Consider the following 27,414-nt stretch of genomic DNA (forward strand, 5'->3'; position numbering starts at 1 on the left):
ACTCACCTGCTGGCAGTGCCCTGTGGAGGTGCGGGGCGTTGCGCTCAGCCCCTGGCAGTGCCTGGGGGGGCGGGGGCAGGGCAGGGTGCTGTGCTTGCCTCCCTGCAGTGCCCTGTGGGTGGGGCCATGCCTGGCTCACAGCCCCCCATCTCGCCTAGGTGCTGGAGGTGGCTCTGCTGCTGGGCCTCATGGGCCGGGCTGTGGCGGAGCAGGCGCGCCTGGTGCTGTACGGCCATGGCCACTGGGAGGAGGTGCCAGCGCTGGCCGGGTCGCTGCTGGAGAACGTCCAGAGCCTGCTCCAGCAGGTCCAGGTGGGAGCCCCCCGTCCCTCTTCCCCGCCTGTCCCCTAGCTCTTCCCCGTGCCCGCGGGGAGTCCCCCGCCAGGCCCAGCCTGGTACCACATCTCACCCCATCTCTTTCCCAGGCCACAACGCAGCCGAGCAGCAGCTCTAGCACCGTCAGTGACGTCCTCTGGGACCTGGTGGCTCGTGGGGAGCCGGTGAGTCTGGGCTGTGGATCTAGAGTCGGGCACTGGCAGAGCTGGGGGGGCAGGGCTGGGTTAGCAGAGGCTGCGCATCAGGAGTGAGGGGCACTGGCAGAGCTGGAGGGGCTTTGGGCTGGGCTGGCAAAGGGCTGCGGGTCGGCAGTGAGGGGCAATGTTGAGGGTGGGGGCCCACGGCTGGGCGCAGACTGACAGTATCCCCTCCCCCCCACAGGTGGACACCCTGCTTGTGCTGAGTCCCAGCTCTGAGGCCCCCCTGGCCGGCCCTGCCCTGCGGCTGATGCGGGATCGTGTCGCCCCCCACTGCCTCTTTGTGAACCTCTGCCTAGTTCCCTGGGGGTATGACCCTGCCCCTCCCCCTCCCCCACACCCCGCTGTATCCCCTTGGGGGTGAGGACACCCCCTTGTTCCCTGCCTGTAGCCTGCGGGGTGGGGGGTTCTAGGGCCTTGCCCAGGCTATGCCCTGGGGGTTTCCAGGAGGGGAGGGGGGATCCCTGGGACTCCAGGGGGCTGGGGCCAGGGGCCTCTCTGTGGGGAGGGGAGGGAGCATTCCCTGTGGGCAGGGGTTCCCTGTGGCTTGGGGAGGGGGCGGGGCTCCCTGTGGCTCCGGGAGAGTTCCTTGGGGTGCCCCACGGCTGAGGCGGCCCCGCCCATGTCATTGCAGGCTCCAGGGGACCCCCGCGGATGAGGTGGAGCTGGCTGGGTTCAGTGAGCAGGTGCTCAGGTGAGTCTCAGCCTTACAAGATGGCGGGTGGGGGGGGGGGGTCACGTGAGCCAGGTGTGTAACTGCCCCCCCCCCACGCAGGTTCCTGGCCGTGCGCAGCGCCTCCGGTCTGCTGGAGCACGTGGGCAGGATGGACGAGATCCACGGGCTGCCCCCCCAGCCAGGGGCGCCCTGTGGGCACCCAGAGCTTCCTCCCGCCTCCCCCGCCCCCCGGAGCAGGTGAGAGGTCAGCTGGGCCTGCGGGCAGTCAGGGGGCTGGGAAGAGAGCAGGCAGGGGACTGATTCCCTGGGGTGTGGGAGGGAGTTGTGGGGGGGGCCTAGGGCTGAGCTGGAGAGGGAGGGATCGGGTTGGGTGGTCTGGGACTGGTCCAGGCGAGGCGGGAGACAGTGGGGCCCATCTGGTGGGGAGGGACTGGGTTGGTGGGTCTGGCTCTGGTCTGGGAGGGGCCACCGGGCTTGGAGGACAATGGGGCCTACTGGGGGGGCAAGGGCCGGGGAGGGGAAGAGGGGCCTATTGGGGGGGTACAGGTACTGGTGGGGGGCAACAGAGGGACCCATCATGGGGCAGGGGCCAGTGGGGTGGTGACAGAGGGGCCCATCAGGGGGGCAGGGACCGGCGGGGGCTGGGGCCGGTCCAGGAGGGGAGTAGGGACTTGTTAGGGGACAGAGGGGCCCATCGGGGGGGCAGGGGCCGTGGGTGGCTAGGGCCCGGCCGGGCTCCCCCAGCCGGGGTCTGATGGGTCCCTCCCCAGGTGGCGCAGCGTCCGCGTGTTCATCTCGTCGCCAGTGCGGGACATGCAGGGCGAGCGGGACGTGCTGCTCCGGGCCGTGCTGCCTGCCCTGCGCGCCCGTGCCGCTCCCCACCACTTGGCACTGCAGGAGATCGACCTGCGCTGGGGCATCACCGAGCAGGAGGCGCGGCAGGAGCGGTAGGCGCTCACCCTGCGGGCGGAAGGTTCGGGGCGGGAGGGGGCACTGTGCTGAGGGGAGTCTGGGGGGAACTGGGCTGAGTCAGGGAGCTGGGTGGTGCCATGCCGGGGTGCGGGGCTCGGTGGGGGGCCCCCTTGGTGCTGACCCTGGTCTCTCTGCCCACACAGGCAGCTGGAACTGTGCCTCTCGGAGGTGGCCCGGAGCCAGCTCTTCGTGGGCATTTTGGGAGACCGTTACGGCTACGTGCCCCGCGAATACGCCCTGCTGGACGCCCCCCAGTACGAGTGGGTGAGCACTGCCAGCACCCCGTCAGTTGTATCGGGGTGCAGGAGACAAGAAGACGGTGCCCCTCGCACCTAGCTGGTGGCTGACACCGCCCTGCAGCCCCCTTGCCTGCGGGAACCTGGCCTCTGAGCCTTCCCTCACAGTTGGTGGAAACAGTGGGATTTTGCTTTATTTGACTCTGGACAGTCGAGTGTAGTGCTGTGGCCTCCCTCACCCAGCCTGCGGGACGGGGCACCCTGCACAGTGGCCTCTGGTACCTACTGGCATTGGCATTCTGCCACCCCACCCACGTCCCTGTGATGAGTCACCCCTCTCAGGATTGGGCAGCCTGGGAAGTGGCTTGCGATACTGGGCACGAGGCACGGTGTTGTCTTTTCCGTGGCCAGACGATGTGCTGCTCTCATTACGCCAGGGAGTGGGCAGTGCTCCCTGTGCCAGAGGGTTCCAGTAGTTGGTGAAATTGGTGTAGCAGTGGCATCGCTCCCACTAGGACAGTGTAAAGTCACTGGAGAGGTTATTCTGTCAGCCCACGCCTGGCTTCATAGCGTGTTGGAGCCTGCCAGGGTGTCCTGTACCCCAGGGGTAGAGGCAGAACTTGGGTGTCTCAGAATAGTGTTGATAGGAGTGGTGGGATCCCTTCTGGTGATGGGGTGAAGCACAGAAGAGGGGCTCTGGTGCAGGCCTGTAAACATGCTGCCTAGCTTCATGCTCCAGAAGTTTTGCGTCCAGGGACAGGAGCCTCTGAGGTGGCCAAGGACGATGGGAAGTCCCCAGTTCTGCTGAGGTTGGTGGGTGAGGTGGGATCCAGGCTCATCTCAGCACAAAGCTCTTTGTGGCTGGCGCTGGCCTAGGCCTGCTGGCCGTGTCCACACAGCATGGAGCTCACAGACGCAGGGACCCATGGTGGAGACCAGTTGGGGGAAGCCGGGCATCCCACTTCACAGCGGCCCAGGTGTGTTTCTTCCCCATGATGCCTGTTAGTCTAACCCTGCCTGAGAGGCGTTCTGCCTGTGGGCTGGCGTGGCTGGCCTTTGCTTTGTGGCTCAATTGGTGGGAGTGGTGGGATCCCTCTGGGTAACAGGATTGATCCCACAACGTGGGGGCTGATGATGGAGTCCCGTGTGCCATCGCTGCAGGTGAAGTCGTACCCTCAGGGCCGCTCCATCACCGAGCTGGAGGTCATGCAGTTCCTCAGCAGCCAGCGCGACTCTGGTTCTGCTGCCCAAGCATTCTTCTACTTCCGCGAGCCAGATTTCCTTGGGTAATTGTGCACCTGTTCCCCTCCTATCCGGCCCCATGGCAAGGACTGGCTGGCTTGCGGGGGAGGGAGGGAATGGGACATGGGGCCTTTCCCCTCTAGGGGACACCGATCCGGCCCCATGGTGGGGGGCTGCCTGGCTTGGGGGATGGGGAACAGGGCCTTTCCCCTCTAGGGGGTGCCGATCCAGCCCCAGGGTGGGGTACTGGTTGGCTCAGGGGGCTGGGAAACGGGACATGGGGCCTTTCCTCTCTAGGGGGTGCTGATCCAGCCCCATGGCGGGGGGGCTGGCTGGCTCAGGGGGCAGGAACAGGACGCGAGGCCCCTGACCTGTCTGTGGTGGGGCAGGTCCGTGCCAGAAGCCTGGAGGGCGGATTTCGTGGCAGAGTCAGAGGACGCTCGTCACCGAATGGAGGATCTGAAGGGGCGTCTGGGCCAGCACCTGGGGGTGGCGTCTGTCAGCAGGTAACAGGCCAGGAGATTGGTGGGTGTGGTGGGATTGCTGGGCCCCACAGTGTCTCCCTCATGGCCTTGCTCTCTCCCCCTAGGTACTCCTGCCAGTGGGGTGGCGTGGCCCAGGGCCGGCCGTATGTCAAGGGGCTGGAGGAGTTTGGGGCCCGGGTGCTGCAGGATCTGTGGGGCGCCCTCCAACGCCAGTTCCTTCAGGTAATGCGACTTGCTGTCTCTGGCGGGGAGGGAGTGGGGCCTAGTGGTTAGAGTGGAGGGTGCTGGTTCACACTGATACCTGTGTCTGCCCCCGCCCCCCCAGGCTGAGTCGGAGCCCCCCGGGGGCGAGGAGGAGGAGGGGCAGGAGCTGCAAGACGCCTTCCAGGACTTCCAGCAGCGCCAGTTCTGTGCCCGGGGAAAGCTGCTGGGCACCGTGACCGGGTGGGTGCGTAAGGGTCAGCCCCCCCGCCGTGGGACAGGGGGCAGGCTCTACGTGGTGACAGGCGAGCCTGGCGATGGCAAGACTGTCTTCATGGTGAGGCTGGGGGGGGAGCCTTGGGGCATCCAATGGGCAATGGGGGGAGGAGTCTGGGGGCAGAAAGTTGAGGGGCTTGGTGATGGATTGTAGGCAGGGCCTGCAGGGGGCAGGGTCTGGGTCTGCTTCATAAAGCCTGGTGGGAGGGGCCTGGAGGAGGGGGGAGGAGCTTGAAGGCCTGGAGGGGATGGGTTGTGGTGGGAGAGGCCTGGAGAGGCCCCACCCCCAGCTGACCCACTGTCCATTCCCCAGGCGGCGCTGGCGCGGGAGCTGAGTACCCATCCCCCGGCCCAGGACACCTCCCCCACCCGCTGCCTGGTCGTCTCTCACTTCACCGGGGCCCGGCCAGACCAGGCCAGTGCCAGGGTGATGCTGAGCCAGCTGTGTGCCCGCCTGAGCCGCCTGCTGGGCCAGCCGGCCCCACCCCCTGCCAGCTACAGGTCAGGATGCCTGGGTTCCCTCCTGGCCCTGGGTGGGAGTGGGATCTAATGGTTCCCAGAGCGGGGGAAGGGGAGGTGGGTCTGGGAGCCAGACTCTTGGTACTGGGTGGGAGTGGGGTCGAGTGGTTAGAGCAGCGGGGCTGGGACCCAGGACTCCTGGATTCTCTCCCCGGCTCTGGAGGGAAGTGGTATCTAGGGGTTAAAGCTGGGGGCTGGGATGCCTGGGTCCCATCCATGCCTGTCCCTTGCAGGGGACTGGTATGCTGTCTGGAGTCCCTCTTGCCCGCAGTAGCCGGGTCACTCCGGGGAGCTCAGCGCCTGGCCGTGCTGCTCGACGGGGCTGACCAGATCCACAGGGACAGTGGGCAGCCCGTCTCTGACTGGCTCCCGGCGCGGCTACCCCCGGTAAGTCCAGCACCCCCGCCCATGGGGACCCCCCCCCAATCCCGCTCACCTCAACATCTGCTCAGCCCCTCTCTTCTCCCCGCAGCGTGTGAGCCTGGTTCTGAGCATCGGCAAGGACTCCGGACTCCTGGGTTCCGTACAGCAACGGGCAGATTCAGTCGTCATCCCCCTGGGATCCCTGGACCCCTGCGACCGGGCTGGGCTGGTCCGCCGGGACCTTGCCCTGTACGGCAAGAAGCTGGAGGAGACAGCGTTCAACAACCAGGTGGGGAGGTGCCTGGATGCCTGGGTCCTGTGGCAGGGGCGTGGGGTCTAGTGGTTAGAGTGGGGGAGAGGCTGGGAGCCAGGACTCCTGGGTTCTATCCCAGCACTGGGAGGGGAGTGAGGTCCAGTGGTTGGAGCAGGGGTGGGTTGGGAGTTGGACTCCTGGGTTCTCTCCAGCTCTGGCTGGGTGGGGTGGGGGCACTGGCTGTCGCTCAGGGGCTCCCTGCCTGCTGTGACCCCGTCTGTCTCTCTCCAGATGCGGTTGGTGCTACTGAAGCGCGGTGCCCGGCAGCCCCTCTACCTGGCTCTGCTCACCCAGGACCTGCGAGCCTTCACCCTCTATGAAAAGGTGCTTTAGCCCCGCAGGGGGACCCAGGCTTCTGGGCTGGTGGCGCAGGGCTCCCCCTTCTAGGGACCCTAGAGGAGGGGCTGGGACAGAGGGGGATCCAGGTTTGTGACACAGATCTGTTCCCGTGAGGGACCCTAAGGGAGAGGTCAGGATGGAGGGGGATCCAGGCATCTGGGCCACCGGCATGGGTTTTTACCCTCTAGGGACCCCAGGGAGGTGCCAGGATGGAAGGGGACCCAGGCGTCCGGGCTGGCAGTGCAGGACTCTCCCCTCTAGGGACCCCAGGGGAGGGATGGGGACAGAAGGGGACCCAGGCATCTGGGCCGGCAGCACAGGGCTCTCCGATCCCCTCAGGGTCCTGTGTCCCTCCCTCCAGGTCTCAGAGAGGATCCAGACACTGCCCCCAGCGCTGCCCGCCCTGCTCCAGCACATGCTGGGCTGCCTGGAGCAGGAGCATGGGGCCGAGCCGGTGGCCATGGCCGTCACTGCCCTCTGGGCCAGCAAGGACGGTAAGAGACAGCTGGGGGTGCTAGGCGGCGTTAATGGGCGCTGCTACCAGGCACTGCGCTCCAGAGCTGGTTGCATCTCAGCGCCTGTTTTTTTGAAGTGTTATATGTGGCTGTTCCCCAGCTGCCCTGCCCCAAAGCTGGTTGCATTTCAGCACCGGGCGAGCTGTCCGTTTGCCGTTATATGCAGCTGTCACTGAGCCGCCCTGCCCCACCCCAGAGCTGGCTGCATCTCAGCACTGGGTGAGCCATCCCTGGAGTAGGAGTCCCTGGAGATGAATCCCTGACCCTTGCTCCTCTGTCCCCCACAGGCCTGCTGGAGCGCGATCTCCTCGCCGTGCTCACCATGTGGAAGGAGCTGGGCGGGACACCCATCACCTGGGAGGGAGGCATGGCTGCTGGGGGCCACGCGGCGACCATCCCCAAAGCCCCGATCTATTCCCTGATGAGAAGCCTGAGGGGGTGAGTGGAGGCCAGGATTCCTGGGTTCTCTCCTGGCTCTGTGAGGGGAGTGGAGTCTAATGGTTACAGTTGGGTGGGTGGGGCTGGGAGCCCAGACGCCTGGGTTCTCTCCGGCTCTGGGAGTGGAGTGGTGGCTAGTGGTTAGAGCAGGGGGGGACTGGGAGCCCGGACTCCTGGGTTCTCTACAGCTCTGAGAGGGGAGTGGGAATTCGGGGGCTGGGATCCCGCATGCCTGGGTTCTCTCTGGCTCTGGCAGGGCCCTGGGACCTGGCCCTGAGTTCTGTTGCAGTCCGTTGATGGCCAGGAACCAGTGTTCTCTGTCCCCTGTCTGTCCCCCCCAGGCTGGCGGGAGTGTGTGGGGCCCCCTCGGAGGCCCCTGGCTCGCGGCTCCACCTCTGTGGTGCCCCCCTGCGGACGGCGGTGGAACGGCGCTACCTGAAGGAACCGGGCCTGGAGCGAGCGGCTCATGCTCTGATAGCAGGTCAGGGAGTCGCCCTGTGGGGTTCAGAGCCGGGGGAGGCCCCGGGGGGGGTGTGGGCCGGGCCTGTGACACCCCCCTCCCCCGGGCCGGGGGGTGCTGAGCATTCTGGGTGACAGTCTCTCCCCCACCCCCAGCTCATCTCTGGAAACTCTGCGACCCGTACGTGCCCCGGAGCTTCCAGGGCAGCGAGGCCGGGCCCCTGGTGGCTCTGCCCTACCACCTGGTAGGTATGGGGCACTGGGGGGGCCTCGGCAGTGGGCAGGGTGGGGGCTGGGTGGGGGGGCAGGATTGGGCAGATGGGGTGAGGTGGGGAACTCGGGAGTGGCTGGGCAGGAGCTGGGGTGGGGCAGGAGGGGAGGGTGGGAGGCAGGGGATGGGGCTCAGTGTGGCAGGGGCTGGGGCTTGGCGAGGGTGGGCTGGGTGGGCAGAACCCCTGGGTGACCCCGCTGTCCCGGCAGGTCTGCGCTGGACGCCCCGACCTCCTGGGCTCCCTCCTGACCAACCTGCACTTTGTGGCAGCCCACGTCCGGCTGGGGCTGCTGCCCGCGCTGGGCCGTGCCTATGCTCTGCACGGTGAGCAAGGAGTGGGGGGCACCTCTGGGGGCTGCTAGTCAGGAGCCAGCCCTGTGCGGAGGGGGGGCTGTCCACAGGGGCATGGGGAGGTGCCTTGGTGTAATTGTGGGGGGGCTGCTGTGGGGTTCTGGGGGGCTGGAGCTGCAGGGGGGGAATGGGAGGCATGGGGGGGCTGCAGGGGTCTGAAATGGGGAGGTTGGGGGCTGCCGTGGGGGGAATGGGATGTATGAGGGGGCTGCTGGAGGGCTGGGGGGAGTGGGAGTCATGGGGGGGGCTGCCGGGGGGGGGGGGGGGATGGGAGGTGGAGGGGGCTACCAGGGGCTGAAATGGGGCTCCCAGGGTGCTGGGGGCTGTTGTATCCTCTGACACAGATGTCTCCCCTGCAGCGGGCAGTGCCCAGCCCCCGGGCGAGGTGGGCGCATTCCGTGCGATGGTGCAGGCGGGCGCGGCCCTGCTCTCCCAGAACCCGGCACTCCTGCCCCAGCTGGCAGCCAATGCTCCCGACGGCTCCTCGCTGGGCGCCCAGGCCCAGGCCCTGGCCCCCCCTGGAGGGCGACTGCTGCTCTGGCATAACAAGGCCCAGGACACCCCCCACCCCGACAGGTAACGGGGCCACCATGGGTGGGAGGGCCCCTGCCCCTCCCCCTCTCTCTGGATGCCTGCCCCTCCCCCCGGGCACCCACCTGCCCCTCACCACAGTGTCTGGGCGCCCCCTTTTCCGCCCATGCCCCATTCCCCTCCCCCCCGCCCAGCGCCCACCTGCCCCTCCCATGGGCCCTGGCCCTGCTCCCCCCCAGGGCGCCGGCCCTACTCCTGGCTGAGTTGCTCCATGGCCTGGGGCACCTGTGCTGGGTTGGAGGGACCCTTCTGTGACCTGGGGGGATGAGGTATGCAGGTCACATGGACTGGGGAGCGCTGCAGGGCTGGGAGCCTGGCTTGTGCGGGCTGCACATCTCTGCCTTCGGGCTGGGTCCCTGTGGGGTTAGGGAGCTCCATTGGGGGAGGGGAGGGGTCCCTGGGGGGCATGATGTCCTGGGTGGGGGGCTGCCTGTCTCCAAGCTTGGGGGCTGGGCAGTGCTGGGTGCCCGGCCATTCCGGGGCCTTGTTCCCCCCCTGATCTCCCCCCCCACATCCCCAGCATCGCCCTGGCCCTGCCTACGTCCCCCACCTGTGTGGCCGTCTCCCACTGCGGGCGCCAGGCTGCCGTGGGCAGCACCGATGGGACCCTGCACCTGCTGGACATGCAGAGCGGCCAGGTACCAGGGGTGGGGTGCAGGGCAGATTCAAGGGATCTCTGGCCATGGGAAGACACTGGGGCTGGTTGGTTTGGAGGCAGGGGCAGAAGGAGCTGGGGGGGCAGGAAGGGGAGGGGGGGCTAGGGAGCAGGAGGGGAAGCTGAGGGGGCAGGCTGAGAGGCAGGGGAGCTGGGGAAAGGCCAAGGGGCAGGCTGGGGTCAGGGGAAGCCGGGGGGGCAGGCAGGGGGCTCTGCAGGTTCACACCACCCCACCTTGCTCCCAGGAGCTGAAGACCCTGCTGAGCGGCGGCACTGGGATCTCAGCCTGCGTCTTCCTGGCCGACAGGACCCTCTGCCTGGGCACCTTCGCCGGGGGGCTGGAGACCTGGGCCCTGCGTGAGGGCAGCAGGTACTATCAGGGTGTGGGGGGAAGGGCTGCCCCTCCAGGGGGCGCTGGCCATGATACGGCCCAGGGGATAGTGGGGGAGCTGGTTTGGGGGATGATGGCGGAGACATCACATGAATCTCTCTCCTTTCCAGGCTCCTGGCTACTGATGCTCATCAGGGCCAGGTCACAGGCTGTTGTGTCAGCCCTGATCGCAGACAGCTGGCCAGTGTCTCCCTGGACGGGCACCTGAAGGTACCAGCTACAGTCACCCCCCTCCGACCTCCCTGTTCTAACCAATAGCCCCCACTCCCCTCCCCCAGCCAGGAGAGAATCCGGGCGCCCAGCCCTGGTTCTGACCCGCTGTTCCTGTCTCTGCCAGCTGTGGGACTCTGCCCAGGGGCACCTGACCTGGGAGCTGGATCTCTCCTGCCCCTTGAACTGTGCCGCCTTCCACCCTGATGGGCAGCTGGTGGCCACCGGGGGCTGGGATGGTGCCGTGACCATCCTGGGCCTGCAGAACCAGAGCGTGAGCTTGGTATGGGGCACAGAGGAGCGGGGCTGTGGGTTGGGAGTGAGGGGTAGTGGCAGGGCTGGGAGCCCAGGGCTGGACTAGCAGGGGCGGTGGATTGGGAGTAAGGGGCACCAGCAGGGCTGGGGGTGGGGAGGCTGGGCAAGGAGGGGCTGCGGGTTGGGAGTGAGGGGCACCGGCGGGTCTGGGGCCCCAGGGCTGGACTGGCAGGGGCTGTGGGTCGGGAGTGAGGGGCACCAGCGGGACGGGCTGGGCTGTGACTCTGGCTCCCCCTGCAGGTTCTCTCAGGCCATGATGCTTCCGTCCGTGCCGTGTCCTTCTCCCCTGCAGGCACCGTGCTGGCGTCCGGCTGCCTGGCCGGGACGGTGCGTCTTTGGTCCTGGCAGGAGGCCGTGAGCCTGGCCACATTCCCGGCACACCGGGGCTTCGTCTCCGAGGTCAAGTTCCTCTCCGGGGGTCAGGTCCTCCTCACGGCGGGCGAGGACACAAAGGTGCTGCGGGTTGGGACCGGCAGAGCTGGGTGGGGGCATGGGTCGGCTAGCAAGGGGCTGCGGATCGGGAGTGATGGTTGTCGGCAGGGCTGGGCTAGCAGGGGGTCTGGGTCGGGAGTGAGGGGCGCTGGCAGAGCTGGGGGAGGGGGCAGGGTTGGGCTAGCAGGGGCTGTGGGTTGGGAGTGAGGGGCACCAGCAGAGCTGGTAGTTGTGGGGGGGGGGGCATGTAACGATGCTGGTTCTGGCGGGACTCAACTGAGAGTGCCAATTCAGGACAAATTGCTCAAAGCAGGGCAGTTATAGCCCAAGGCTGGCCTTTCTGTGCACACCAAGGCAAACCAAACCAGCCAAACAGAGAAGACTTTGGTTTTACCCCCCTGGCTAACCACAAGTCACACAAGCAATTCCCTAGACACTTCAGTTTCCCAGTATCCCCACCAGTGCCCCTTGTTATGGGGACAGATGGTTATGAAAACTAATACCACAGGGAAAGAAAAAAGGTTCTCCCAATCCCAGAGGACCAAGCCCCAGACCCAGGTCAATATACAAATCAGATCTTACCCACAAATCACGCTGCTGCCAATCCTTTAGAATCTAAAACCTAAAGGTTTATTCATAAAAGGAAAAGCTATAGATGAGAGCTAGAATTGGTTAAATGGAAACAATTACATATAGTCATGGCAAAGTTCTTGGCTCAGGCTTGCAGCAGTGATGGAATAAACTGCAGGTTCAAATCAAGTCTCTGGAGCACATCCACCGCTGGGATGGGTCATTCAGTCCTTCGTTCAAAGTTTCAGTGTCGCAAAGTCCCTCCAGAGGTATGAAGCAGGATTGAAGACCAGATGGAGGAGCTGCAGCAGCTTTTTATAGTCTCTTGCCATGTGGTCTCTCTTTCTTTCTCCCAAAGACAAGCTGTCCCTCACATGGCCTGGAAACACCTCAGAGTTCTCTCCATAGGCAGGTCCCTGCACACCTTGCTGAGTCCCCAGGCGTGTCTGCCTTCTCTCAATGGGTCACTTGTATAGCTGATGGCCCTTAATGGGCCATCCAGCAGGCTAGGCAGAGCTGACACCAACTTGTCTCGGGTGTCACCCAGAAGCATAGCATACGTTTGAACTACAGACAGTATAGAGCCAATACTTATAACTTTAAATACAAAAATGATACATGCATATAGACAGCACAATCCTAACCAGCAAACCATAACCTTGTCTTAGACACCTTATTTGACCGCCTTTATACAAGATTTGGTGCCACTACAGGACCTTGGTTGCAACCATGTTCTATATGGTCCCAGTTGAAGTCCATAACACGACTGGGGGGCACAGCGCTAACTTCTGATCTGTGGCCTAGGTCCAGCTCTGGCCGGGGCACCTGGGCTGTGCCTGGGGCACTCTGGGCTCGGGGCCACTTTCTCCAGCCCTCTGCGTGGCCCCCAACCCCGCCGGCACCCTGCTCGCCGTGGGGCACCATTCAGATGATGTTTGGGTCTACAGCACCCCCTGGGGTAAGCGCCCAGATGCCTGGGCTCTGTCCCAGCTCGGGGGGGATGAGGTCTAGTGGTGTGGGGGGGTGCTGGGAGCCAGGACTTCTGGATTCTGTGGTTGGGTGGGGGCTGGGAGCCAAGATTCCTGAGTTCTGCGGTGGGGTGGGGGGTGGGAGCCAGGACTCCTGGGTTCCCTGTGGTGTCAGCCCCACTCACTCTCCCCTCTCCCCGCAGGCTCGGCCGGGCGGCGCTGCCCGGCGGGGGGGGTGGCGGTGCCCAGCCTGGCCTGGCTTGGGGATGCCGTGCTGGCCGGAGGCAGCGGGGATGGGACCCTGCGTGGCTGGGTGTTGGAAAGCGGCCCAGCCTGCCCCCTGTGGGAGCTGCGGGGGCACGAGGGGGCTGTGCTGGGCCTGGCCGCCTCGCCCCAGCTGCTGGCATCTGCCTCGGGTAAGGCTGGGGGCAGAGGGGGCGGATGTGGGGAGGGGCTGGGGGCAGGGTGTTTCCAGAGCAGTGTGGGGGAGATTCAGCGGTCATTGGCGGGGCTGGGAGAGCCCAGGGACTATAGGGTGGGGGGCAGTATGGGGAGGGCAGGGGTGGGGCATTGGGGCCCAGAGTCTGACCCTCCCCCCCCCCCCCCAGAGGATTTCACCATCTGCCTGTGGCTGGCTGACACACTGAGACGGGCCCTCCTGGACCCTCCACCAGCCCCCCTGGCCATCCTGAGGGGCCATGCGGCCGCTGTCACCTGCTGTGCCTTCAGCCCCGACGGCCAGCACCTTGCCACAGGGGGCAGGGACAAGGTGAGGGGCGTGCATGCTGTGAGATGGGCACTAGGGGGCGGTGTGGGGCAGCTCTGCTGTGAGATGGGCACTAGGGGGCTGTGTGGGGTGGCCATGCTGTGAGATGGGCACTAGGGGATGGTGTGGGGCAGTTGTGCAGCGTCCGTGCTGTGAGATGGGCACTAGGGGGCGGTGTGGGGCAGCTGTGTGGTGTCCGTGCTGTGAGATGGGCACTGTGAGGCGGCTGTGCTGTGTGATGGGCACTAGGGGATGGGGTGGGGCAGTTGTGCAGCGTCCGTGCTGCGAGATGGGCAGTAGGGGGCGGTGTGGGGGCAGGCATGTTTTGAGATGGGCACTGGGAGGCGTGGGGGAGCGGACGTGCTGTATCTGTGCCTGTCTAACCAGCCCGTGTCCCTGCAGACCCTGCTGTGCTGGGATGTGGGAGGCCCTGCGCCGGGAGCCCCCGCCCTCTGGCGCTCGCTCCCGTTCTGCCACCGTGACTGGCTCAGCGGCTGTATCTGGGTTGGGCCCCTGCTGGTGAGTGGGGGGTGGGGGGGTGTAGCTGGGAGGGGGATGAGTGGGGCAGGCCTCCCTCTGTCTCTGCCTGACCCCTGCCCTTCCTCTGCCCCCACAGCTGTCCTGCTCCAGCGATGGCACCGTGCGGCTCTGGGACCCGGCAACTGGCCAGCGGCTCCGTGAGTTCCTGCCCCACTGCGGCCCTGTCAGCACCGTCCTGGCCACGGTATGGACCCGGGGGGTGGGAGCGGGGGCACGGTGCCAGGCATGGGGGGCACTCTGTCCGTTCTCCTGGGCACAGGCCCATCCCTGATCCCCTCTCTCGGTGCAGGCCGGGCGTGTGCTAGCGGTGGGCCGCGACGGGACTCTGGCAGCGTGGGACATGCTGGGCGTGGAGCTGACCTGCTTCCTGGCACACCCCGGGCTGGTGAACCAGGGCGCCAGCTTTGTGGGAGCAGGTGAGTGGCTGGGGATGGGGCATTGCCCCCTCTGGTGCAGGTCTGACCTCCAGTGCCCCCTGCCCTCCCCCAGTGCCCGTCTCTCCGTGTCTCTCTTCTCCTGCAGATGACAATTTCATGGTGGCCACGGCTGGGTGTGACGGACGGGTGCAGCTCTGGAGCCCCTTTGAGGTGAGATGGGACCCGGGAGCTGTTTTCCCCCCCATGGGGACCCTGCTCTAGGGCACTGGCTGCCCCCCACCCCCACCTCCCGCTAACTTCTCTCTCCTGCCTGTAGTTCGGCCGCCCGCGGGCATTGGTGGGGCACAGTGCCCCGGTGTGTGGCGCTGCCGTGAGCCTGGCTGCTGCCCGTGTCCTGACGGTGTCGGGGGATGGTTCTGTGCATATGTGGGCAGCACCATGGCAAGCGGGTAAGAGACTCCTTCACCGGATACCCCACCCCTCCTAGAGCCAGGGAGAGAACCTTGGAGTCCTGGCTTCCAGCCCTCCCCTGCTCTAACCTACCAGATCCCACTCCACCCCCAGAGCTGGGGAGAGAACCCAGGAGTCTTGGCTCCCAGCCTGTCTCTCTCCTAGCAGGAGGCGCCGAGGGGCCTGGCTGGCACCGTGGGGCCGTCTCTGCCCTGGCCTGGTCTCCCGACGGGACGCTGGCAGTGTCGGGTGGGGAGTGTGGGGAGCTGATTGCGTGGGGGGAGGCGAAGGCCCTGGCTGCAGTGCAGGTAGGTTGGAAGGGGGGATGGGGAGACAGCAGGGGTGAGGGGGCAGTGGGAGGCTGATGAGGGGAGGGGGGAAGGCGGATGGAGTGGGCAGGATGGGGGCAGGAGGAAGGTTGTCAGGGTGGCGGGGGGAAGGTGGGAGGGGGGCCTCAGTCCAGCCCCCACTTACCCCCCTCCTACACAGGCAGGCTCGCGTGGTGTCTGTGCTCTCGGCTTTGCCTCCTCCTGTAGCCTCCTGGTGGCAGCGGCGACCGGGAGCATCTGGTTGTGGGGCCTGCACGGCGACCCCCGTCCCGGGGCCCTCAGGTGAGCTGCAGGGGGTTGGGGGAGTGGGGCCGAGCTGGATGCCTGGGTCCCTTCCTGGCCCTATCTCTCCCTGGGGGGCAGGGAGGGGAAGGGCCAGGCCATGCCCTACCAATCCCCGTTTCCTATACCAGTCTCTGCAGCTGGCCTGGGCCATGCACTTATTGCCTCTCTCTCTCTCTCAGCCTGGAGCGTGAGCACCCCCTGTGGGACGGGGCAGTTCCCGTTACCTGCATGGGGCCGGCCGGTGCCCCTGGCTCCCTGGTCCTGGGGCTGGCGAACGGGGAGGTGCTGCTGTTCAGAAACCACTGGACAGCGCTGAAGCGCCTCTGGTGAGAGAGTGAGTCGGGGGGGGGAGCCTGCAGCTCCTTTGGTGAATGGGGAGTTCAAGAGGGGAGCAGTCTCTTCTGCTCCTGGGTCTGACCCTCGTCTCTGCCCCTGTAGCTTAGTCAGCCCGGATGCCTGGGTTCTGGACCCCCCCGAGTACCTGTTTGACGTGGCTGTGACCCCGGATGGGCAGCTTCTTCTGTGGAAGGGGGTGAGAGAACCCACCCTGTACGAACTGGTGAGTGACTAGGGAGAGAACCCAGGTGCCCAGCCCTGTCCCGTCGTCCTCCCCCCCACCAATGCACCAGGCCCCACTTTCCTCCCAGAGTCAGCAGAGAACCTGGGTATCCCAGTACCCAACCCCGCCCCCCTCCCTGCTTCCCACCAACACACTAGCCCCCGTAGCAGAGAACCCATGAGTCCAGGTGCCCAGTCCCCCCCCAGCGCACTAGGCCCCCACTCCCCTCCCAGAGCTGGCAGAGAACCCAGGAGTCCAGGTGCCCACACCAGTGTTGTTTGCTCTATAGAGGGTCGGGGAGTCAGAGGAACTGGAGAAATCCTGGGAGGCCGAGATCCGCCTCTGGGATCGGGATACAGATGCTGACTCCAGCTGGTTCAGCAGTGCCTGGCTCAGCCCCGGTGAGTCCCGGCTCAGGAGCGAGGGGCACCAGCAGGGCTGGGGAATGGGGCAGGACTGGGCTAGTAGTGGGTTGCGGGTCGGGAGGGCAGGGCCAGCAGGGGCTTTAGATTAGGCATGAGGGGCAGTCGGAAGTTTCAGCTCTGTTCCCTTGCAGACTCATCCCTGCTCCTCGCCGGCTCCGACGGGATGCTCTGGACTCGGGCTCTGTGGAGCAAGGAGGATGATGCAGCCGAGTCCTGGAGCAGCGAGGGGTGGCAGCAACAGCGGGTGAGCCTATCTGCGTCGGGGGCCCATCCCTCCTTCCCTGCTGACAACAGCCCGCTCTGCTCGGCAGTGTGTGTGTCTTCCCTCTGCGGCCGTTGTCAGCCCAGCAGATGTTTCCCTCCTTGCGGGTCAGCGGTGTGGTCAGTAGGGTCCAGGGTTAACTCCCAGCACAGCCAATGACAAGAGAGTTATCCCCATCCTTGCGAGGGGCTGGGCCTAGAACCAGAGCCGTTCCTGTCTGGCCACTGCTGAACCCGGTGCAGGCCAGCTGCAGCCTCAGGTCAGCTTGTGGGGGCTGGAGGGTTCGTTCTCTTCCCTGGAAGCGGCAAGTCTGGGATAAACCCTCAGGGCAGCTGATGGTACGACCCCTTTGGGCTGGGGCAGGGGCCTTCTACACGTTAACCCTTTCATGGCCTGTGCCCCTCAGATTCACAGCGCCAAGGTCACAGCGCTGCACAGCTGTGGGGACATGCTAGTGACGGCAGCGCTGGATGGAGACGTCAAGATCTGGGAGCGCGCCACGGGGAGACTGGTAGGTGGCATGAAATGATGATGTTCCTCACTCCTGATCCGCAGCCCCCTGCTGGCACAGCCCTGCCCCCATCCCCCCAACAATGCAGGTGCCCCCGCAGCCCAGCCCTGCCAGTGCCCCTCAGTCCCATCCTGCAGCCCCTGATAGCCCAGCTCTGCTGGTGCCCCTCACTCCCAACCCACAGCCCCAGACTCTGTCTGACCCCGGTTCTCTCTCTGCAGCTGGGGCAGTTCCGTTGCGCTGCTCCTGTGTCCTGCCTACAACCCCGGCCTGGTCCAGCCTCCCAGCTGCTCTTGGCTGTGGGCGACATCCTGGGCAACGTCTATTTTCTGGAGTGGGCCTGTCTGCGGGGGGACGAGGAAGTTGGCCAGGGCCTGGCCCCCCTGGGTGACGAGGCTGAACCCCAACCCGTGTGAGCACCAATGACACAATAAAGCCACCAACTGAGCTCCAAAGAATGCGGCCTTTGTTCAGCTGTCCCGTCCGAGCGCCAGCCCCAGAGCGAAGGGGGGGCTAAGAGGCCAGAGACCTGTCTCTCCCCGCCCCCCCCCCACCGGGTCCCTTGAGAAACTTGGTAACGATCAGGCCCCGGGTCCCCACCCTCGTGTTACCGCTTCTGGCCTTTCCATAGGGCTGAATGGGGGCAAGAGGATCGCAACATTGTATCTCAAGCCCCCATGCCTAACTGGGGGGAGAAACACCCCCTGCTGGGCTTAGCCCTGTCCCCCCTTTCCAGCATGCTGCCCCCTAGTGGCTGCAGCTAGAAATGCAGCAGGGCGCAATCAGGGACGGGTACCAAATTTATTGCAGTAGGAAGGCAGAGGGCCATTTCCCCAGGAGGCACCCAGGGCCCCTTACCACAGCTGCACGAAGTTGAAGCGCACTTGGAGCAGGTAACGCATCCGCACCTGGCCCGGGTCGTAGACGACAAACTCGTTGTAGTTGAGGGTGTAGCCGTGGGGGTTTGTCACGCCCGTCTCCACTGCTGGGCCCAGGGGCACTGCAGCCCCATCCCTAGGGGCAGATGAGCCAGGGGTCACAGCAAGGGAAGCTCAACCCCGCCAGCTGCCCAGTTCTCTCCCCCTCGGCCCCCATGGCTCCTGGGCTGTATGGGTTTGCTGCTCTTTCCCCTGAGCCCTCTGCTGGCTGGCACCAAGCAGCAGCTGTGAAGGGCACCTGGCTCCGCTTGACCCACTGCACCAGGCTGGGTTCTCCCCTCGCCAGCCTTCACCCACTGCCCTGAGCTGGCAGCTGGGTCAGCCCCCGGGCTGGGGCTGAGCTGTTCAAAGGCGACACCAATTTCTCCTCTGGGCCTGGAACCAAACCAGGGGGGGTCCAGGCTGGCTCTAAGTGTCCCCATCAGCTTGCCTGGGGGCACAAAATAAACTGGGGGGGCCCTGCAACAAGGAGCCCCAGGAAAGCTCCCCAAAGCAGCCTCTCCTGGGGCCAAGCGAGTCTCTAGGGTGAGCAGGGGTGATGGTGCCCCCCTCTAGCACTGTGCCAAGCCAGAGGGAGGTGATCCAGGCTGGAGCATCGTGCCACAGGGCAGAGTTTCCCCTCAGACCGTCCCTACCGGGCCCCCATCACTCAGGGCAAGCGCGATGGGGTACCAGCCCTGCCCCAGTACTCACAGCATGACGCTGTTGGCGGGGGCGGGCGCTAGCTTCCCCAGCCCCTTGGTACTGTGCTTCCCAGGTGGCAGCTTCCTGGCCTCAGCATTTGCCTCCAGCAGCTCCTGGCACTCGCCCAGGGCCACCTGCAACAGGAGAGGGGCACCAAGTCCACAGCTGCCCGTCCACCCTGTCCAGAGCGGGGAGAGAACCCAGGAGGCCGGGCTCCCAGCCCCATCCTGTTCTAACCACAGGACCCCACTCCCCTCCCAGAGCCAGGCAGGCTCCCCGCAATGTAGCTGGCCCTGGGGTGGTGCTCACCTCGCACAGCAGCAGCAGGCCCACGTCGCGCTGGCGTGAGGCGAAGCAGTAGTTGGCGCTCTTGGACGACATGTCTGCAAAGTAGATGCCCTTCCCGAACTGGGGCGGGGGGCAGGGGCCAGTCAGGGATCTGAATGGGAGGGGGCTCGGAAAGGGCCAAGGGGGGGATAGGCAGGTGGCAGGGTAGGCAGCTGGGAGGGGACTGAGTGGGGGGTGGGGAGATAGCTGGGGGCAAGGGGGAATCTCACCATGTAGCCGGTGACAGGGGCCTCAGGGGGCGCCACTCTCAACCCCTGGCTCAGGATCCCCACCCAGTTGCCCAGCCTGGAGCCGTGCCACAGCAACATCCTGGGGGGAAACAATGGGGGGGGTGAGCCCCATTCCCAGCCCCCAAACCTTCCCTCCCATGCCTAGCCTCCTGCCCCCTCCCCTCCCCAGCCCCTTTGCTGGCTAGGATCCAACCCCTGCCCCACCTCCTGCGCCCAAGCATGCATTGGCTCTAGCGCTCAGCTCGGAGGGCAGACAGATGTAACCCCCCAGGCCCAGGACAAATTACCTCTTCCACCCCGTGCTCCCCCCCGCTGCTCCTGCCCCCTGGATTACTGGCCCCAGGACACCCCCCAGCCCCTCACCGGTTGGGCAGGCTGGTGCAGAAGGGGGGCTCGCCAGCCCGGCGCAGGGCAAAGGCCTCCAGCAGCTCCATGGAGTAGTCACGGTGGGTGGGCGCATGGGTGGAGAGCAGGTACCGCTCCAGCACCTGGGGGGAGCCATGGGGTCTGAGCCAACCCCAGCCCTGCCCCCCTCCCTACCTGCCTGGCCCCCTTCAGCCCCACATCTTCAACCTCCCCTCAACAGGTGCCCCTGATCACTGCCCCCTCACCAGCCCCACACTGCCCCCTTTGCCCAAACCCCGCAGCTGCCCCCCAGCCCACGCAGCCCCCTGACCTGGAAGTGGGCGGAGTCCCGGTCCAGGGGGCGGAGCTCGCAGCCCAGCTTGCGGTAGCTCTGGTCCAGGGGATGCTCCTGGCCGTGCAGCTCCAAGTGTGCCAGCCTGATGGCAATCTGGATCTCACCCAGGGCCTAGGTGGTGGGGCGAGTTGGCGGGTCAGAGGGGGATGGACAGAGAGATGGAGGGACAGATCCTCACTCCCCTCCCAACTCACCTCCAGCAGCTGCACCTTCTCCTGAAGCTCCTGCCGTGTCCGGATCAATGGGGGCGTCCGGAGCCTGGGGATGCGGGGCAAGGGTGTTTGGTTTTTTGGGAGTAGAAAGTTGCCAACCCTAGGCAGGGGGCACTCAGCAGGGTGGGGCATGCTGGGAAGGGTGCCAGGGGGCATGAGCAAGGCAGGAGCACTTGTGGGAGGGTAGAGGGGGGGCACTGACCCAAAGTCATGGGGCACGCGGGTGTAGAACTCGTTGCAGGCCTCCAGCAGGGCCCGCCCGGTGTCCCCGGCTCGCAGAACTGCCTCCACCTTCTGCAGTGACTGGAACCCAGCACGGATCTGCTCTGCCGTCAGCTTCCCTGGGGGGAGTGGGTCAGAACGACCAGCACCTGGCACCCCCCAGGGGCCCCTGAACTACCCCCAGATCCCCTGCCCCCCAGAGCCCTCCCCAACCAAGCCCGGATCTGCTGTCAGCTTCCCTGACAGAAGTGGGTCAGAACCACCAGCGCCCATGGGGGGGGTCCTCCAACTCCCTGCAGATCCCCTGACCCCCAGAACCTCCCCAACCCCAGCCTGGATCTGCTGTCAGCTTCCCTGAGGGGAAGTGGGTCAGAACTGCCAGCCCCTACGCCCCCATCCCTTCCCCCACGCCCATGGGGGGCTCACCAAGAGGGGCCTTCTTGGTGTCATACTTCATCTCCAGCACCATCTCCTCCATGGCCTGCAGGTCACAGACCAGCCCCAGCAGCGCCTGCACTCGGGGGTCTAGCTGTGAGGCCAGCTGGGGCTGGGGGGCCCCCGCGCAGCTCAGCTCTGTGGCCTGCAGGGGAGTGGTTACTGCATCTCCCAGCAGTGCCCAGAGCACCCCCCTCCCATCACCCCCCATCGCTCCCACGGAGGTGGGACACAGGGCTTACTGCTTCCCCACGCCAGCTGGGGGATCTGCATGGGGGTCACGGGTCCACGTGCAGGTCGTATGGGGCAGGGGGTTGTGTGTGTGGGGGGGTCACACTCACAGGGGGCCGGCTGTCTATGTGCAGCTTGCATGGGGGGCCTGTAGGGGGACTGGGAGATGAAGGGGGATGGGGGGCTGTGGGAGGGGGTCACACTGGGGGTCGGCTGTCCATGTGCAGATCTCAGGGGGGGTTGTAAGGGAACTGGGGGCTGTAGGGAGGGTCACACGGGGGGTCAGCTGTCCATGTGCAGGTCATAACGGGGCTATGGGGGGCCGTGGGGGGGGTCACACTCACAGGGGGTCGGCTGTCCATGTGCAGCAGGTCGTACTTGCCCAGCACTTTCTGGAAGTTGCCCCGCTCGGCCCAGTGGTTTTTGGTCTTGTCGAGGAACCTGGGGAGAGACCAGAGAGGAGGGCGAGGAGGGGGCAAGCTCCAAGGGGTTTGGGGGAGAAGATAGGGACTTACTTCTTAGTGAAGATCTCCTTGGCCTGGGCGAGGTCCCCAGTGCAGGACACCAGCATGTGCTGGCCTGGCCGCCCCACTGCAGGGACAGGACAGATGTGGTGATGGGGGGGCACTGCCCCGCCACCCCAACCCCTGCCACATCCCAGCCCCTGGCCACACACCCCCAGCCCTGTGCCCCATGCCTAGTGCCCACGACACTCACCCAGCCCCCCCATGGCCCCCGCCCCGCTCACCGCGCCCCCAGCGCATCCAGACACTGTAGCTCCGCGACCCATCGTCCTCCAGCAGCTGTAGGATGTAGAACTTGTTGTTGTTGAACTGGAGGTTGGTCTGGGGGACGGACGGACAGACATGGGGGCTGAGCGTCAGGGACAGGGCTGGGGGCGTCTCTGCCCGCAGCAGCCCTCCTTGTCACAGATCCTGGGCAGGTGGTGCCCCTGGCCAGCAGGGCCACAGTGCTGCACTCACCTGGTTCAGCATCACGTCGTAGACATCGTCCCCTTCGCAGTAAACATGGGCCTGGGGGAGAGATAGGCACTTTCTGAGCTGCAACTGACCCTCAGAAGGGATGGGATGAGGGGCAGTCCCTTCTAAGGGGCGCTGGCCCCTATCCCACCCCAGTGGGGATTGACTGGCTCAGGGGTGTGGGGCTTTTCCTCTCTAGGGGGCGTTGGCTCTGATCCCGCTCCAGGTCAGGGATTGGCTGGTTCAGGGGGGTGGGGGCTGGACAGCCCTGGGGCAGGAGGTCTTGCGTTACCTTCCCCAGTTTAGCCAAGCACTCGGGATCCACCGGCGCCTTCCCCTTCACAATCAGGGTCTTGATGACCTCTGGGGTTGACAAACAGAAAGGGGGAGGGGTTAAGAGATATCAGTGCAGGGATCCTGGGGACCTGAGCCAAGGTAGGGCCTGGCGCACGAGGAACAACGGAGCTCCAGCCATGCCACTGGCCCCTTCCCAGGCAGCCACAAGGCCGATGTCTGCGCGACATTTGGAACAAGGCCGGACCATGCACTCCTAGCACAGGATAAGGGAGGCGCTTATAAATCACACCCGTTTCCAAATCAGCTTGGCTGCCTAACTCGCACCCAAGAGTTGCAAAAGAGCTGGCCGAGATAATCTCTGACCTGCTGGCATTCATTTGAAATCAACCCTGGGATAGCGGGGACATTCCCAAAGAGCAGATGGGTGCAGCGCAAGTGAGTAACTTTAGGCTGGTTAGCCTGACGAAAAGCCTGGGCAGAATAACACAAAAGCTGATACGGGATTCACACGACCCAGGTTAAAGCACAGGAACCTCAACAAGGCAGGCAGGTTTCACAGAAAACAAACAAAGCTGATCTCATCTATTAGTGGCATTACGGGTTTTGTCGATACAGGGAACTTTATATGGTGTGCGACTTGGCACTGTGTGACCTGACTGAAAACCAAGCACTGCAGGCTAGTGACAAAGTGCCCAAAACACGGATTAAAAATTGGCTAACTGACAGATCCCCACACATCATCGCCGTTGTAGCCAGGACACTTTTGTCGGTGATGCCGGCTGGTGGAGGGGGAAGTGACGCCAAGACGGCTACACAGAAACACAGAACGAGGCTGAGCATGGACCAATGCAAAGTGACTCCTCCAGGAGCAGTGAGGTGCTGGGGGACAGCTGGGATTCCTGGACACACATTTTAGATGCTAAACTATTGGAAGGGGGAAGAGCCATAAAACCAGGGCTGGAGCAAACAGCTGGCAGAGAGAGGCTGACAGAGCGTGGGCGCTGTAGTTCGCCACCCCTCACCTGTGCTCTCTCCCCCGGCTCCGGGGTTGGGGCTGGCCCCACCATCCCGGGGTCTCTTTGGTGCTGAGGGCCGTTGTGGGGACGAGAAGCCAGGGATGGAGCTGGGCTCAGATGCCCCATCGTCATCCACAGCATCTGTGGAGAGAGGCCACAGGTCAGAGGGGGAGGGGAGGGTGCCACACCCCAGAGCTGGCCGCATCTCAGTGCCAGGCGAGCCACCCTGGGCGTCGTCGCTATGACCCAGCTATGCCTAGCATCAGATTCTCCAGCCAGCTCCCTGGGGGATGATTAACGACTAACGAGCTTACGCTCTGATAGCGAGGCCTGCCCCACTCCGGGTACCTGAGACCTGCTCACCAACCGGAACTGGGCCCTGGGAGCCTGAACCCCTTCCCCCAGCTTCCCACAGAGCCCGCTCTACCCACTAGGCCCCACTCACCTCCCAGAACCAGGGAGAGAACCCAGGAGTCCTGGCTCCCTTCGTACCTGACTCCCTCCGTTCCATCCGGCGCTGGTATCCGGTTCTGACGTTGGTCTGGGTCATCTGGGCCGTGTCCAATGTGTAGCGGGTCCGGCTGAACGTCACCTCTAGGCTGGGCCCCCCGTTGCCACGCCGCACACCCTCCAGCGCCAGGCAGGTGTCGGCAGGGTAGGGCAGCCACTGCCCCTCTTTGTCCCCCTGCCAGCACCACACGAAATCTGGGCCGCGGGCACCCTGTTAGCTCCCTGCTGGCACTAACCCCTAGGGGGCCCTGCAGCTCCCAACCTCTGGGGCAGTGACTGTGACGGGGCATTGAACCCAGGTGTCTAGGTGGCTGTGCAGGGTGTTCACCCCGGGGGGCCCCCCAGCTCCCAGCATCTGGGGCAGTGACCGTGACTAGGCATGGGACCCAGGTGTCCGGATAGCAGAGCAGGGTGTTCACCCCTAGGGGGCCCCATAACTCAGGGGAGTGATCAGGACAGGGCATGGGACCCAGGCGTCCGGGACAACACCGCTCCCCCCACCAGGGGTCCCTGGGCACTCACAGGAGTCCTGGTCCTGGATGGCTGCTGCCACGCATCTGTCCTGCCCCGTCTGTCCGTTCTGCTGCACCATCCGCCGCAGGTCCACACAGGAGCCCACAGTCACGCTGGGCTTCCCTGCCCTGGGGGGAGATGGAAGCAGCTCAGGGCCTGTGACTCCCCCACCACAGCCCAGGTCATGACATGCCCCCGCCAGGGTACTCACCTGGCCGCCTGTGTCAGTACCTCGCTCTCCTCAGGCACGAAGCAATGCCAGGTGCCGCCAGGGTCCTGCCACTCCCAGCGCAGCTCCAGTGCCAGGCCCACGTCTCCTACCTCGGCTGCCCTCCGCTTCCGGCTCATCCTGGGAGTGACAAGGGGGCTGGTGAGCAGAGAGAAGGGAGGCAGGGATCCACAGACTGTGATCCCCAAGCCATATAGCCCCATATGGACCATTCTACTGCAATCCATACAGCCCTGTATGGACCAGCACCGCTCCAGGCCATATAGCCCTATACAGACTATCCTACCGAAATCCATACAGCCTGTATGGACCAGCACAAACACATCCCAGGTCATATAGCCCCATACAGACCATTCTACTGCCATCCATACAGCCATGTGTGGACCACCCCCCCTTCCAGGCCATATAGCCCTGTACAGACCATCCTATCAAAATCCATATAGCCCTGTATGTACCAGCACAACCCCCGCCCCCAGGTCCTAGAGCCCCAGATGGGCCATTGTACTGCAATCCACAGAGTCTCTTACCCACCCCTCCGGCAATATAACCCTATATTGACCAGGCTACGGCAATCCATACAGCTTTGTGTGGATCAGCGCCCCCCCCCATTTAACCCTATACAGACCAGCCTATGGAGATCCACACAGCCCTGTATATACCAGCAAAACCCAGCCCTGTATGAATGAGCATGTCCCCTCCCGTCCCCTGGCCAATCACACAGCCCTATATGGACCATCATAATCTACGGAGCGATCCATGAACCAGTTCCCTCCCCTGCTGCAACTCTGCAATAGCTCCGGACCCCACTGCGTCCCCCACCCCCAATGCAATCATAGAATCATAGAATATCAGGGTTGGAAGGGACCCCAGAAGGTCATCTAGTCCAACCCCCTGCTCGAAGCAGGACCAATTCCCAGTTAAATCATCCCAGCCAGGGCTTTGTCAAGCCTGACCTTAAAAGCCTCTAAGGAAGGAGATTCTACCACCTCCCTAGGTAACGCATTCCAGTGTTTCACCACCCTCTTAGTGAAAAAGTTTTTCCTAATATCCAACCTAAACCTCCCCCACTGCAACTTGAGACCATTACTCCTCGTTCTGTCATCTGCTACCATTGAGAACAGTCTAGAGCCATCCTCTTTGGAACCCCCTTTCAGGTAGTTGAAAGCAGCTATCAAATCCCCCCTCATTCTTCTCTTCTGCAGGCTAAACAATCCCAGCTCCCTCAGCCTCTCCTCATAACTCATGTGTTCCAGTCCCCTAATCATTTTTGTTGCCCTTCGCTGGACTCTCTCCAATTTATCCACATCCTTCTTGAAGTGTGGGGCCCAAAACTGGACACAGTACTCCAGATGAGGCCTCACCAATGTCGAATAGAGGGGGACGATCACATCCCTCGATCTGCTCGCTATGCCCCTACTTATACATCCCAAAATGCCATTGGCCTTCTTGGCAACAAGGGCACACTGCTGACTCATATCCAGCTTCTCGTCCACTGTCACCCCTAGGTCCTTTTCCGCAATATCCTAACCCTCCGTGCAATCTGCCCAGGACCCTTACTCCCTGCGCCCAGAACACCCCCTCCCCCACGGCATGCCCCCAGGCCGCCACTGCAACCCCAGCCCTGTTGCACCCCCAGGGTCGCCCTGCATTCCCCCTCAACCCTCCCCCACTCCAACCCCAGCTCCATGGCACCCCGTAAGGTCCCTCTGCACCCCTCCCTCACTGCAAACCCACCCCCTTGCACCGCAACCTCTCCCTGCACCCTTCCCCCAATGCTCACCCGCCCCATTGCACCCCCTTAGGGTTCCCCTCCCCCCACCTGGCGGCGCGGCGGCGGCGGCTCCCACCCGCGCGCGCGCTCCAGGAAACGTTCCGGTAACCGAACTCTCGCGCAGCCCACCGTCATTTGCATATCGCTCATTTGCATTAGCTCCGTCCCCTGCCCCTGCGGTCGCCGGCGTGGAGGGGCCCGAGCCCCGCCCCCTAAGCAGTCGGGCGGGTTGGCGCGCAATGCATTATGGGAGACACACCCCTAGCTCACCCGATCGGCGACACTCAACGGCGGGCGGAGCCCGGGCATTTGCATAGCGGGGGTGGTGCATGCTGGGAGCTCGCGCTCCCCCTTAGACCCTCTTTAGACCCTTCTTCTGTGCAGACGTGGAAGGGGTGCGATTTGCATACGCCATGGCTCATGCCGAAAGTTGCTCCACTCGTTCACCGTCTCCTGTAAACTCAGAATATCAGGGAGCGTTATATAGCCCCTAACTCTGCAGGGGCTGCCGCTCAGAAGGTGACCAATTCATACGCCCGTCTCCAAGGCCATACAGCGCTATATGGGCCCTGCAACCTCCCAACAGCCAGTGGTTCAGTGCGATGGGCCTGGGGGGGTCCCCAACCCCACTCAGCCTGCTTCCCCTTAGGTGGACAGCGCTGTATGGATCCTGAACCCTCTCTACAGCCACCCTGTATGTGCCTTGCACCCTCCTTGCTGCCTGCCATAGGTCATATAGACCTGTATGGGCCCTGCAGTCTCCCCACAAACTCATGCAAACCAGCTGTCAGATGGGATAAACCCCCCTGCCATTCCCCCAGAGCCATGGGGAAGATAAAGTCACTGACAGTTGTGATGGGCTCAGATACTACTGTGAGATCCGGATCTGTGAATACGGCCCAGAGCTGCCCACCGACTGATATTGACCCAAGATATTGACCTGCTGCTTATTCCATGCAACCAAAAAAGGCAGGGCCCGGGTGCTGGACACCACGCAACCCTGTTCTTAGGGCTGTAGGGTGATATAGCCTGCATCGAGCCGCTGGCTATGTTTTCAGCAATTGATCTTGCGACCGTCACTTATTCCCCCTTTGGATGCAACAGATAATTACATCAGGGCAATACAGCTTTGTCAGTTGGGATTGCTCTACCCCAGGCCATATATTCCAGTACAGACCAGGAGGTAATTGTATACAACCCTTCCGTCAACCCCTTATATGGTTTCACAACCCAATTCAGAGCATTCTCCTCCAAACCCTTTTACATCTGACCTC

General features: G+C 64.3%; 2 protein-coding genes across 19 annotated transcripts in view; one reads left to right on the forward strand and one right to left on the reverse strand.

Annotated features, from left to right (window-relative positions):
• TEP1 (telomerase associated protein 1) overlaps nt 1–17,276 on the forward strand; it is a 23,628-nt gene extending 6,352 nt beyond the window's left edge. For 3 of the 5 annotated variants that reach the window (XM_073308508.1, XM_073308511.1, XM_073308510.1), the window contains 42 exons: nt 159–311; nt 425–499; nt 717–841; nt 1,167–1,226; nt 1,308–1,445; nt 1,979–2,155; nt 2,324–2,444; nt 3,578–3,702; nt 4,048–4,164; nt 4,248–4,365; nt 4,469–4,681; nt 4,934–5,121; nt 5,373–5,526; nt 5,612–5,791; nt 6,047–6,139; nt 6,516–6,648; nt 6,957–7,107; nt 7,449–7,588; nt 7,723–7,811; nt 8,047–8,161; nt 8,548–8,764; nt 9,300–9,417; nt 9,680–9,804; nt 9,936–10,035; nt 10,163–10,318; nt 10,591–10,803; nt 12,157–12,310; nt 12,524–12,736; nt 12,929–13,089; nt 13,489–13,605; nt 13,703–13,810; nt 13,916–14,042; nt 14,149–14,213; nt 14,320–14,452; nt 14,619–14,761; nt 14,943–15,064; nt 15,247–15,393; nt 15,506–15,626; nt 15,916–16,027; nt 16,183–16,295; nt 16,720–16,824; nt 17,046–17,276. In XM_073308508.1, the coding sequence (XP_073164609.1) occupies nt 159–311; nt 425–499; nt 717–841; nt 1,167–1,226; nt 1,308–1,445; nt 1,979–2,155; nt 2,324–2,444; nt 3,578–3,702; nt 4,048–4,164; nt 4,248–4,365; nt 4,469–4,681; nt 4,934–5,121; nt 5,373–5,526; nt 5,612–5,791; nt 6,047–6,139; nt 6,516–6,648; nt 6,957–7,107; nt 7,449–7,588; nt 7,723–7,811; nt 8,047–8,161; nt 8,548–8,764; nt 9,300–9,417; nt 9,680–9,804; nt 9,936–10,035; nt 10,163–10,318; nt 10,591–10,803; nt 12,157–12,310; nt 12,524–12,736; nt 12,929–13,089; nt 13,489–13,605; nt 13,703–13,810; nt 13,916–14,042; nt 14,149–14,213; nt 14,320–14,452; nt 14,619–14,761; nt 14,943–15,064; nt 15,247–15,393; nt 15,506–15,626; nt 15,916–16,027; nt 16,183–16,295; nt 16,720–16,824; nt 17,046–17,240 (5,730 nt within the window). In that variant the 3' untranslated portion in view covers nt 17,241–17,276. Of the gene's footprint in view, nt 1–158; nt 312–424; nt 500–716; nt 842–1,166; nt 1,227–1,307; nt 1,446–1,978; nt 2,156–2,323; nt 2,445–3,577; nt 3,703–4,047; nt 4,165–4,247; nt 4,366–4,468; nt 4,682–4,933; nt 5,122–5,372; nt 5,527–5,611; nt 5,792–6,046; nt 6,140–6,515; nt 6,649–6,956; nt 7,108–7,448; nt 7,589–7,722; nt 7,812–8,046; nt 8,162–8,547; nt 8,765–9,299; nt 9,418–9,679; nt 9,805–9,935; nt 10,036–10,162; nt 10,319–10,590; nt 10,804–12,156; nt 12,311–12,523; nt 12,737–12,928; nt 13,090–13,488; nt 13,606–13,702; nt 13,811–13,915; nt 14,043–14,148; nt 14,214–14,319; nt 14,453–14,618; nt 14,762–14,942; nt 15,065–15,246; nt 15,402–15,505; nt 15,627–15,915; nt 16,028–16,182; nt 16,296–16,719; nt 16,825–17,045 lie in introns of those variants that run through there. The other 2 variants (XM_073308509.1, XM_073308512.1) reach the window with 2 other exon arrangements.
• Nucleotides 15,870–26,379, reverse strand: PARP2 (poly(ADP-ribose) polymerase 2). 14 transcript variants are annotated; one of them, XM_073308514.1, is made up of 19 exons: nt 24,352–24,761; nt 24,150–24,268; nt 23,610–23,822; nt 23,124–23,258; nt 22,097–22,167; nt 21,808–21,858; nt 21,573–21,669; nt 21,340–21,415; nt 21,169–21,265; nt 20,585–20,738; nt 20,139–20,277; nt 19,919–19,982; nt 19,701–19,835; nt 19,388–19,512; nt 19,004–19,103; nt 18,756–18,854; nt 18,456–18,580; nt 17,683–17,838; nt 15,871–16,232 (listed from the first exon to the last, which is right to left on the reverse strand). In XM_073308514.1, coding segments are annotated over exons 1-19 (2,352 nt in total). In that variant the 5' UTR covers nt 24,747–24,761; the 3' UTR covers nt 15,871–16,231. The 14 variants fall into 14 exon arrangements, with proteins under 14 accessions (XP_073164618.1, XP_073164615.1, XP_073164625.1 ...); XM_073308524.1 differs by lacking the exon at nt 15,871–16,232 and adding an exon at nt 26,217–26,379 and having other exon boundaries at nt 17,612–17,838; nt 24,372–24,489; XM_073308520.1 differs by lacking the exon at nt 15,871–16,232 and adding an exon at nt 26,217–26,379 and having other exon boundaries at nt 17,612–17,838; nt 24,352–24,489.
• Between the last annotated feature and the right edge of the window lie 1,035 nt (nt 26,380–27,414).

This window comes from Lepidochelys kempii, chromosome 13 (genome assembly GCF_965140265.1).
Source record: "Lepidochelys kempii isolate rLepKem1 chromosome 13, rLepKem1.hap2, whole genome shotgun sequence".
Lineage (NCBI taxonomy): Eukaryota > Metazoa > Chordata > Testudines > Cheloniidae > Lepidochelys > Lepidochelys kempii.